Source organism: Limulus polyphemus, unplaced genomic scaffold (genome assembly GCF_000517525.1).
Source record: "Limulus polyphemus unplaced genomic scaffold, Limulus_polyphemus-2.1.2 Scaffold4136, whole genome shotgun sequence".
In the NCBI taxonomy this organism is placed as follows: domain Eukaryota; kingdom Metazoa; phylum Arthropoda; class Merostomata; order Xiphosura; family Limulidae; genus Limulus; species Limulus polyphemus.
In genome coordinates this window covers 73,290-85,761 of record NW_013669746.1, presented here as the reverse complement: position 1 = coordinate 85,761, position 12,472 = coordinate 73,290, and the positions used below count along the sequence as shown (strand labels likewise).

At 33.5% G+C, this 12,472-nt stretch overlaps 1 protein-coding gene across 2 annotated transcripts in view; it reads right to left on the bottom strand.

Annotated features, from left to right (window-relative positions):
* Nucleotides 1-6,619: 6,619 nt before the first annotated feature.
* The window catches only part of LOC106470647 (glucose-6-phosphatase-like), a 7,229-nt gene continuing 1,376 nt past the window's right edge, over nt 6,620-12,472 (bottom strand). For both annotated transcript variants that reach the window (XM_022399277.1, XM_022399278.1), the window contains exons 2-7: nt 12,170-12,281; nt 11,742-11,906; nt 11,246-11,361; nt 10,641-10,734; nt 9,333-9,454; nt 6,620-8,101 (exon numbers count right to left, since the gene is read on the bottom strand). In XM_022399277.1, coding sequence (XP_022254985.1) covers nt 7,584-8,101; nt 9,333-9,454; nt 10,641-10,734; nt 11,246-11,361; nt 11,742-11,906; nt 12,170-12,222 — 1,068 coding nt within the window. In that variant the 5' untranslated portion in view covers nt 12,223-12,281 and the 3' untranslated portion in view covers nt 6,620-7,583. The remainder of the gene's footprint in view (nt 8,102-9,332; nt 9,455-10,640; nt 10,735-11,245; nt 11,362-11,741; nt 11,907-12,169; nt 12,282-12,472) is intronic.

Below are 12,472 nucleotides of genomic sequence, written 5' to 3'. Positions count from 1 at the left end.
AAGATATTGAAGATATAAATGATATAGAATATTTTTTCTTGTTTATAAAGATATGAAAGATTGTGGAAATAATAGGAAGAGTGATATCATTGTCTTCAAGATAAACAAAGATATTTGATTTTTACATTTTTGGCTCCGGCCCCTATGGAGGCAAAAATATGATGGTAAATGGAGCCGATCTTTAATGATTTTCATTTTTGACGACTGGTTCTTCATCTTTATACCCATGGAATTAATTACAACTGTATCGTCGTATGTATATGGTGTTTCAGAATTACCTGCAGAGAAAACAATCTATTTTCTTTCCGCGTTAGTAGAAGGGGAAAAAATGGATTGATCTCCTTGTAGGTGAGTCAGAAACTCCGTATACAAACTACTTCACATTACTGAGTGACTGTTTTTTAATCTACATTTAAATTGCTCTCATTCTTTCTTGGCGTGGCCTGGCAGTTAGGGCATTTGGCTCTTAATCTGTGGTCACGCGTCCCATTCCGCGCATGCTCTCCCTTTCCGCTAAGGTGGTGTTATAATTTCACGGTAAACTCAACTATTCTTTGGCAAAGAATTGCCCACGCATTGGCGATGGGTGGTATGGTGTAGACTAGCTGTCTTCCCTCTAGTCTATCATTTCAAAATTATGAAAGGCTAGAGGAAATAGCCTTCGAATAGCCTTGCACAAAATTCATAAAGAAACAAACTCTTACTTATTAGACAAGCAAGGAATTGCCAAAATGTAGTTAGTTAATTTTCCTCTGTATTTACATTATTAAAACACATTTTTCAACGTTTAAAGAATCTTCATCGTTTGTTAACATTGTACAAGAATTTAAAATGAAATGAAAATTGTCGAAAATCTTCCTTTCCTTTAGTAAAACCATAACAAATTTAAATAAGAATTCGAATAAATATTTTGTTCTATTTTTAGTGAGAAAAGTTCTCTTGATCTGCTTTCCAATAAATGGTCATGAAATATCTTGTGCACAGTCTATCAAAAGGCTTGACTTTTACTGTTTGCTATTAAGTTTGCCGAGACATATGGAATGTTCTTTAAAGATGGGGTGAAAATTACGTATGTGTGGGTGTATTAAGTTAATTACACATGAGAAGTTAGAATGGATTACAATATGAAATGGATTAAGGTTGTAGCAGAGGAAATAGCCGAGTGTGCTGCCTTAATATAGTATGAAATATACATTCACTATTTAAGGTGCAATAAAAATTAATACCTGCCACTCGAGCCAGCCCGGCGTCTGATGTGGATACATAAGTCATTCCCGAACAGTTTAGGTTGTTTTGTTTAGACAAAAAAAAAACTTTTGGCACTATTTTCGAGGTCTAGATTGCTGGACCAGACCCGAGACCATGAGAGCAAACGTGGAGAAGTTAATTTGTAAATATAAAGCAAAACGATGTAGCAATGAAACATTCTTGAAATGTTCTAGATGTGGTTGTGAATGTGAAGGTTAAGTTGAACCGTGGGTCCAGGTCAGATTAGATAAGGACTTGTTCGAAGATAATCAAATCGACTTGATATACCAGAGTCATCAATTGATTACTGCATTGAGAGGGAAACATTAAAAAACGGGCACAATAGTATCGTTATCTTCAAAAGGGGGGGGGGATTGAAATCTTATATATGTTGCGAACCTTGGTGTTTGTCCAAGCATTCGTCTGTCTTCCGTTTCAAAAGCTGCGCACGCTAGCAAAGCTCAATATTCACTTTTGAAATGACGGGAGAACAGGCATGAATAATGTTGACGCTAATTTTTATTTCGCAAGCAGGATATTTTACACTAAGTTATTAGGAACTGATCACACTATCATTCAAATTTCAAAATGTGACGTAACTTAAAGAATAAAAATGTAGATTTACCGTATGTTATTGTTGAGTGGCTCTTAGCATAACTGAAATGTTCAACAATTACTTTTCGCTGTGAGCTGTATATGTAGCTCAGAGCTTTGGCTCTGAGTGAAACCAAGAGTGCAATACAATTAAACTTTTTAAAGTCCATACAATAATTGAAATTGATAGATTAACTTAAACTCTTCCCGTCACTGGGGACGGGTACTTTTGCTAGATTAATTTAAACTTTAAAGTTTATTAACCTTCATCGAGAATTATGTAACATCAATGATCCTGTGAATTACGTATTGCGTTTTGTAAGATTTTTCTATACTTTTATTTTGTGGGTAAAAAAAAAGATTCTTTAAATAATGCAGGAGCATGCATAATTTCAAAATCGTATCGACAACTGCCTGTTTTTGTTTTTCATTTAAAACGAAATTTACTTCTGATAACAACACTTGGTCACCTGCATCAACTGAATCTCGAGTTGGTACATTGTTATCATCACACTTATTGCTGTATTGACTAAGTCAGAAACTCATTTTGTTCATTCTTCATTATACCGCTATCATCAGATTATATATATATATATATATATTTATAAATCAATTTCGCCTATATTCATGTAGTTTTTGATTCACTAGACTTCCATTCTATGACATCCACTTTTAATCATAGCAGACATGCAGGATTTTCGATTCTATAACAATTTGAAGATAATTATTGCTGTTAAGCGCTCTAGTGCTGTTCTATGGCCTTCAAAAATCGGTCAACATTGTTTGTTTGTACTTAGTTAAGCACAAAACTACATAAAGAGTTTTCTGTGCTCTGCCAACCACGGGTATCGAAACCCGCTTTCTGGCGTTGCAAGTCCGCAGACAAACCACTGTGCCGACGGTTAACTTTGAAAATAAAACATTAGTTTTCTTAAACTACCTAAATTATTATTGACTACTTACTGTAAATATGTTTATTCTACACTTAGAAGTATGGCTTGCAAAATTAGGTATAAATTATCTATGAATTACTTGTTTCTTATATTGTTTGTTTGTTTCAGGGCAAATTGAAAGTAGGCTATCTGTTGCGGGGAATCGAACCTCGGATTTTAGCGTTTAGTCCGTTAACTTATTGCTGACCCATCGGGGGACTGCTTGTTCCTTGTTTTATTCTCTTGTACATTAGAAGTTTGAAGCTTAAACAAACAGAACAGTAGGCTTTGCTTCTATCTTTATACTTTATTGATAGTTTCCAGATTACAAATTCATATTTCACATGTTTTTTAAAGTTTAAAATTCTGGAATAACTTTCAATATTTTTCCTTACGAAATATAAAGAGATTTACCTCATTTTATTCGAAATGGGAAGATGAATGAGGTCGAGATAAAGACTCCTCAAATATGTTATGGAAATATTTTGCAGGATAAATGGTCTAATGAACAACATAAAATTGACGGTAAAACCTCAGCAACTAAATAACTGTGGGTTTTATTTTAGTATTCTTATTTTACATTTACTCTATTACAAACAAATGTCTCCGTCAATATTGTTACGACAGCGGAAGTCACGTGACTCTGGTAACACGTGATGAGATTCTCGAAGGATCATGAATTTTCCTGGTAACTCTAGTTTGTACCAGGCGCCCTCTTTTTTTTTAGTATATGAGCCCGGCAAATAAAGCGAGGATAGAATTGCATAGATAGATAGATATACAGATAGATAGTCAAGCAAACAGTAGGCACCGGAAGTAAAGTGTGTGAATCACTGTGATTTATAGCTTGTGTTTATAAAAGTAGTTAAGTTTAAAGTGACGGTGGAAATTCTGTGTATTACAAAGTTGTATCAAGAAAGAATAAACTAGTTTTAATTAAGAAAGGACGTGTATAGCTGAAGTTCCTCGGAAAGAATTTATACCGGAAATTAGCAAACGACCAGATACGTAACAACAATATATGTATACACACACTCCGCTGAAAATACTATAAACATTGAATCAATAATTTATGTATATATATATACAGGTGTCTCAGTAAACTTTTAAAGCATGTTTTTTGTTTGTTTTTTCAGAAGTATATAATTTAAAACCTGTATAATTACTCAGAGCCTGTATTTTAATGCCTCAGACTGTAAAATGTGTATATTTAGTTTTCTCTCTCTCTATTCACTTATAATGTAATTCAGTTATTAGTTGTAGCTGTCATACATGTGCCCTGAAGCAAACACGCTGTGGTAAAGATGTTTTGTAGAAAGAGTTACGCTACAGGTAATTACATATAACTGTACAATTCGCTTGTTAGTCTGAAATGAAGTCATCTGAGAGGTTGACAGAAGAATCCATGATTAGCTGATTCAGAGATATCACGTATTAGAGCTTAAAAATTGAGTTCTGAAATTAATATTTTCAATTACAAGATAAGAAAGATTATTCTCAGATGTTCGGCAGAAGGTGGGAAACAACTATGTTTGAAATATATTCTCATATTTACTTACATATGACTTTATGAATTATAATGTAACACCACCAGAGAAGTTTGGGTAAAAATAGCCCATATTTCAGTCAATTTTAGCTTGTATTTTGTTACATTTAGCCTTTAATAAAGTTGGCAGCAGTAGACACAGTTGGGAGGCGTGTAGATATATAAATCTCGGTGATTTTTCTAATCTAATATTGGAAGTATCTGATAATATTAAAATGTTTGTTAACAAAGCGCTGATTAATAATTTCACACATGTTTACCATAATCATATCTGCTACTGGCATTAAAAATTGAAGAATTATTATTACTTTATTTATATTGCATATATTTCTGACTTCGAAACGGCTTAAAAAAAGATTGCTTTCTAAATTGTGTTCAAATTTTATTTTCTCTCTTTTTGGTGTGAAGTATTTCACTCTGTAATCTGATTTGTCTTTTCTATATTTTTGGATAACGTAATGAACTTCATTTAGTTTCAACTTAAAAAAAAGCAGATCATCACACTCGTCCTATTGTGATGCTTGTTTCACCATCCAAATTTTAAACGTCATTCTTTTAACAACTGAACCTAAGGAACAATGGTCCGCATTCTGCCCTGGGTGTATTATAAGAGCCGCGAACAAATAATACATCCATGACATAAAACAATACACCCATGGCCACTCGAATCGATTTGAGTGGCTGAAGTGTTAGTGATGGTGCTGTTTTCAGTATATTCTACCAGTTCAAAATTAGGGACAGCTAAAGCGGGTGGCTAGGACGCTCGACTGGCAATCTGAGGGTCACGGGTTCAAATCCCCATCCCACCAAAGATGCTCGCCCTTTCAGCCGTGGGAGCTTTGTAAACTGACGGTCAATTCCACTATTCGTTGGTAAAAGTGTTGGCTGTCTTACAATGCTAAATTAGGGACGGCTAGCGCAGATAGCCCTCGTGTAGCCTTGCGCAAAATTCAAAACAAACAATCTAACGCAGATAGTCCTTATGTGGCTTTGCGTGAGTATTTGACTCAAAAGTTTGTTGTTTTTTTAAGTTTTTTGTATATATTTTCTGTGATTAAATTAGAAAGATTCCATTTACCTGTCCTGTAATAGTTTTTATTATTATCATTTATTGAGTTCCCGAAGCGATGTTTTTAATACTTAGTGAAATATGTTACAACTATTAAAAATCCTGCGTATCTTTAAAAATCTCGCTTCTGTTGATATTTCTGGAAGTACTTTACACTTTTTCTGATGCAAAACATGGTGTATTCTAATTTTCCTGGCTTTTGTTTCAGCAGACTGCCCTTTAATAGTTCATTGAAATCTTGTACGTTAGTGTATTTATTAAACTGTAGAATTTTTTAAATGCATCAAGCAACAAAAAACGACAATGAACAATATAATAGTAGATTAGGCTTAGTATTTTTAACATTCTATAACTTTCTATTGACCAGCAATTCTGACAAGTTTTTGATTAGCTCTGTAATTTGTGCCTCATAGTGGTGTTATATATCTAGATATACCAAAATCTGGTGGAGTCAGTTTTAGAATTTTTTTTTTTGTCACTCGACAAAAGCAGTAGTGTTGCAAGGCTTCATCCAAAATTAGTTTACATATTTGTGAAGTTCTCATACAATCCTTTTTTTTTATCATTCATCATAACTTAAAGTATCTGTTACTCTGGCCGAAAAGAATCGTTGTAAAATCCTCTCTAAATGTTTCTTCTGGTAGGCTACGCTTTAATTGAAGGGTTGCGGGATCTAAACCCGTCGCCTAACATGTTCTTCCTTTCTGCCGTGGGGCGTTTAATGTTATGGTCAATCCCGATTTGGTATTGACTGTCTTCTTTCCTTCTAGTCTATCACTTCAAAATTAGAGACAGCTAGCGGAGATCGCCCTTGAATAACTTTGCGCGAAGATTCATCAAACAAATCTCAATATCCTAAAATTACTGAAAGTACTCTCAATGATAATTAGATAAAACGAGTCATGTGAAATGCACCAGAAATCATAAAACATTTCAGAAGATGACTATTGTATACTACAACCCTCTGAAAAAAGTCGCAATATTTTTGTAGAAGAATTTTGTATATTTAACGAAATAGAAATGGTTCAGTACATACATACATATATATATATATACAATGTACATACAAATACACATTGTTTTTGTTACTTTTTTATTTTACTTAATGTTTTGAAAAGGTATAAAGGTGCTATTTCACTTGGATAAAGTTTCATTCATCCCATCATATTATTATAAGCTTTAAAAAAATTGTGGAAGCGAATGTATGTACGTAACGAAATAACTATACAATTAAAAAAAAAAGTCACTTTATTAAACAAGTGTTTATTATTTACAGTTTTTGAAGTGTAATATTCAATGTAAAAGACAAACTAAGACGCGGTTAAATATTTACACAAGTCTGAGATACATTTGGACATTGAATTTCAACACGACATATTATATTAGTAGTAACGTTATTATGCATACATTCCAACACTACAGTAAAATGTTAATTAACATAATTGACAGGAACAATCCATGTATTGTAATAGTTGGTTTTGTATACTTACCCTTTGTTGTTTCTTTCTTACAAAAAGACTATTTTTATGTATAGTACCAAGTAGAATATTCATCATGAATATCCATTTTGGGTTTACAGACAAGAATTACTGTTATCAAAATGATAAATTATTGAATAATTAAAAAATACTTGATTTGCACCTTAATGTTTGCTTTATTCAAGCGATTAAAATACTGTAAAATATTTTTCACAAAAATTACCTAACTTCATAGGCCTCGGAACAGGGATATCATTTTTTCACCTCCTCCCCCCATAAATTTTTACAGTTTTACTACCTCCCCACCCGAATTGAGTTTATGGCTCAGAAATGTGACTCAAAATAAGTAAATAAGATACTCAAATAGAGTTGGTAGCTGCTGAAGATAAAAAATATAAAGTGAAGAGCTTAAGGTAAAAATGGAAGTTTATGTAAGTTGGTCATTAAACTGCTTATTTCGCGTTGATTTATGTTTTTCTTAAGACTTCCACTATATTTTTGGCAGTTGCTACAACAAAATGGGCCAAAATTCGAACTTCTAGTGAAAATTTGGCCCTAGAACTACACATATTTTTCCGACGCCTATAATAATCAACAATTTAATTTATGCATTTAAAGTAATCACCATGGTGGCAGTTTATTCGTCTCCAATGTGGAAAGAAACAAAACGATTTGTTCGTCAGTTGTTACAAGATTGTGTGGTCAATAGTATACACCTACTGTTTCTTCTTCTTAGCTATTGGCCTGACGACTGCTGGCCATACTCTGGACACGATATACGGAGCCACAGCAATCATCAAAAAAGGTAAAATGGCGTAAACGACGAACGCGGAGAAGTAGAAAAAGTTAATGTTGTATCTTGGCAGAGGGACTCGCTCAAACAATTTTGTCACGCCAATAGCCAAGATGGCAGAAGCAATCTTCATACCCGTAGTGAAGGGGACTTCTTCAGCTTTCTTGTTCAAAATAGAATTGAGACCAATGCCCATACCCAACATAAAGCCACAGTAGCGCATCATAGAGAAGAAAGGGGTTGTGTCAAGGTGAATAAATTCCTGCTTCGCACACCATTTCATAGCCCTATCCACTGACCAACGAGGATTTAGACCTAAGGCATGTAGAAAAGCGTAGGTGGTCAAAGCACTGCCCAGCAGTCCAGCGGTTGCCATCATGTAATGCTTCAACTTCAAACTGTCCAGAGAAATCTTACTCATGGTAATACCGAGACCACAGCCTATAATGATAAAAAAAAATAAAGAATTCATATCGGAAGGCAGTTCATCAAATAAAGAATAAATATTTCCTAACATATACTTTGACAGGTGAAGAATGTCATCGAAATTATCATACAAGCTGCGATTACTTTATTTGAAATAATGCATTTAATTTGTTAATTCAGTTATACTAACACCAGAATAGTTTTTTTTTTATTATTTACTGTGAACTATGTGTTTTCATTTTGAACACAAAGTTACACAATGGACTGTCTGTGCTTTAATCTGTGGTGAACTTGCTAAGGATCACATCTTAGGGAACACTTAACTTTACGGAAACATACTTAATACGTAAATTCCATAATCACAGTGTAACATGGTAATTATTAAAGCTTTAAATACCAGTGGCATTTATATTATTATTGTTTGGCGAATCCAATATGGAGTGTTCCACTCGGAGGCATCCAATTTATTTTCCTGATTGTTACAATAATGTACAACTTTCCAGTTGAAACTGATATTGGACAGTGAGTGTAGTCTTTGAATTTGTGTTTGGTGCAAGTTTTCGTACAACCGACTCGACAACATATTCGAGACTCGCCAAATCTGAATGTTTGGTGTCTCCTGATATCTTCTTACATCACTGGACTATTTTTCTTCGATGAAGAAACCGTCAATGCAGAAACGTGTCTAAACATGTTAAAACATTTTTAGTGCTTCAACTACGCGGAAAACGTATGGTGCATTCAATTCATCTACAGCAAGATGGTATTTCTCACGAGGTGTTCGTGATTCCCTTGATGCAACATTCCACAACAAATTGATCGGTTGAGGTGGACCCATTGCTTGGTACCCAAGACCACCCGACCTCACTCCCTGTGACCTTTTTTTTTTTTTTTTTTGTGGGATTTCATCAAGGATAGTGTTTATGTTACGCGTCCACAGTCCTTGGATGAACTACAAGATCACATCACTGATGTTGTAAGGATACGTCCCGTGCCGTCTGTGCAAAGGTTATGGATAATTTTGTTGAAGGTCTCCAGAAGTGTGTTGAAAAGGTAGATGGACATGTTGAGTACAATACAAAACTTCAAAGACTACGCTGACTGTCACGTATCCGTTTCAACTGGAAGGTTACACATTCTTGTAATAATCAGGAAAAAATGAATACCTACGAATCGGACACTCTGTATAAAAAAAAAAAAAGAACATATATAAAATCTAATAAACGAAAATAACGGTTTAGCTTACCAATAATCATTCCTAACAAACACTGATGAGGAAAATGGGCAGCAATGTACACTCGAGATAGACTGACCACACACAGCAAGATTGTATAGATTGACCAACTCACAGAAACCAGCATGTTCTTACTAATACAGAAAAGTATCGAAAAAACTGCAGAGTTAATGGCAGGAAATTGAATCAAAAAACTGTAATTATACTGAAGTAAGCTTCTCATAATTAAAGAAACAAAAACGTTTTAATTATATAGCTTTATCAAGATGTGATTAAGTATTGCCTATATAAAAATTCTGTGAGTTAACACTGTTTCTAGTAGGATATGTTGTGTTAAAAAATGTTAAATCTTAATTTCTTGTGTATAATTATCTTGGCACTTCTTTTGTGTTGTGTTTTGTATTTTCTTATTTTATTGTTTTAGCATGTTTGTTTTACAATTTTTGCGAAAGTTACACAAGATTTTTATGCATATATCAGTCTATATTTCTGAAGTGGTAGACTAGAGGAACGGTAGCTAATCAACTGCACCCACCGCCAACTCTTGGGCTACTTTTGTCTGACCAACTTTGGGGGACTCGACTATAGCATTTTATATCGCAAAGTGCGGAGCGTATTTTTCATTTTATTTTTTGCGACAACAGGGTTAGAGCCTTGAACCCTATGGTACGTACGTTGACTACTAGGTCACGCCGACCTTATTATTACAATAACACAGGTCTGCGATAGTTTTATTGTATTGAGATTTTTACATGTTCTACAATAATTCCTGTACGCTGAATCCGAAAATGATATCCATTTTCCTCCATCACGTACAGATTTTTCACAAAACGTCATAACGCAATACATAAAAGAAAGACCACAACACGTAATTTTGAGACTAAAAGACGTAGATTTAACACAAATAAATGAGGATGCATATTCGTTTGACATTAATGTTCTTCTCTTTTCTTCAGTTTGTTTGTATTTTTGTTAACAAATATAATAATAAAACATGTTCACTGTGGAAAACGAAATAATAATTTCATATAAGTAAGAGTGTTGTTGTTTTTCTTCCCGATTTGTAAAAACTCCTTACGTGGTAGAGATAAATAAATATTATTTTCACAATCTGCGTAGCTGAATTTTGGAAAATCCGTCATTACAACCAAAACTTTTATGAAGTTGAAATTCGCAGGTCTGTGTTATCAAAGTGAACAGGTGAATCCAGTAAACTCCTGTCAGTTATTGAACACAATGTGTTAAAACCTAATGATCGTTGATCCTCACGTTAAAAGCTGATATCTCACTTTAGCAGCCATTTTATTAGTGATTACTTACCTATTTTTGCTGACGGGCCCAGACTTCTCCAGAAAGGCTGTGATAAGAATGTACCACACAGCAGCAGCTATCGTGGCATGCCCTGAAGGACTCCCTGAAAAATAAATAAATAATTTTTTTTATTATTAGATTCGAAATATTATGTCATACATACGCAGATATTATGAACGAAATTGTAATTTTTGTTGTTATTGTCTTTTGGTTCCGTATTAACAGAGTCATCAATGGTAATCATTAAAAGCGAACTTTTAATTCAACTATTTTAATAATAGCTTAAATTTAGTGGTTGCTTAATTTAGAGTAATAAAGAGTAATCGTAAGAAAAATGAGAACATACGTCGGTGATACGACTAATACAAAAACGGTGATTTTGTTTTTAAGTGCTTACGCGCAAACTTTTTTTAGTGCGAATTTTAGGGAAATTTTTACAACTTCTATAGGTATTCCTATCATAATATTATTTTTTTTAATTTGAATAATCAATATAAGTAAACTGATTAGCCCTAAAATTAACGTAGTTTCACAAAATTCTCCTTAGATGGCGTCTTTGAAGAATATGCGTAACATATATCCTATTTAAATAAATACCTTTATATATGACGTACCTGGTCCAGTCTCACATGTCAGGAAGTACTGCTGAATTGCTGGTGTATTGGAGCCTGTCTTGTTGTAAACTTGTGTTTCATGTATCCACCAGTAGGGGCGTTCTCCGTAAAGCATCCTATAAGCAGTGAGAAAATGAAGCTATTAAAATTCGATGACAAGGAACCCACTTTGAGACTAATAATGCTTGGAGACGGCTTGAATGCGTAATGAAGATAAACTTTAATATAAGTTTGACATAACAGCAAATGTATAACATTTCGACAAGGTTTTGTCATCATCAGGTATTAATTTGGTATACAACAGAAGAAGATTAATAAAACAAGTTTAAATTTTGTCAGTTCTACATGCCCTTTTTTATGGTAATGCATATTGGAATAGAGTTTCTTTTTCTTTATTTACACATTGCATAGGCTCAGGTTTCTTTATTAGAGGCGTAACTAGAAAGAACAGAATAACATGTGAACCATGTTCAAAGGTGCAATTCAAAACTCTTACCATTTCAGAACTTGGTTGGACCATTCAGCAATGATGGTAACCCACATCAGCTTCGTCCCTATCCTGCGATCCAATGAGAAAAGCAAAGGTGCATAAAAAAGAAAAACATGACGTGCATCCCCAAAGTTCGAAATAGTGAAGAAGAAGTCTTTCTGCTGGTGAAACCTGCGACAATAAAAGATATTTAATTTGACAAAAAAAAAAGAGAAAAAAAGATTGATGATTATTTATATATTATTCCAAGTATCATATTTAAAAATGATAATAATGAAGCTTTGAAACAAGCTAATTAAGAAATTATTTTGTGTAATAAAAATAAATTTCAACCAATAAAGCCAGTTATTTGACTAAGGTTTGATGTTAAATATTCATATCATAAATATAAGTTGAGTGAATAATTGGAATATTGCATAGAACAACTTCCTTACTTTGTTTGTAAAGTTTCAATTGCGGAAACGCTGTTCTCGTATACCAGATCCATTGTTTTTGAAACTGTGGATTTTGTAGTTCACAAAATGACAGGCTGAGAGGATAAAAAAACCTGAAAAATATATAAAAATAATTTTGCTGAGAAAGTTAAAAACTTCCATATGTACGAATAAACTGTTGTTAAACGAATAAATGCTATTTGTTTTTTCATTGATTGAGCAAAAAAATGATGGTTCCGGTCTCTCATCTAAAAAAAAGTAGGTGGAAATAATTTTTTTGAGCCGAATGTAAAATGAATTTTT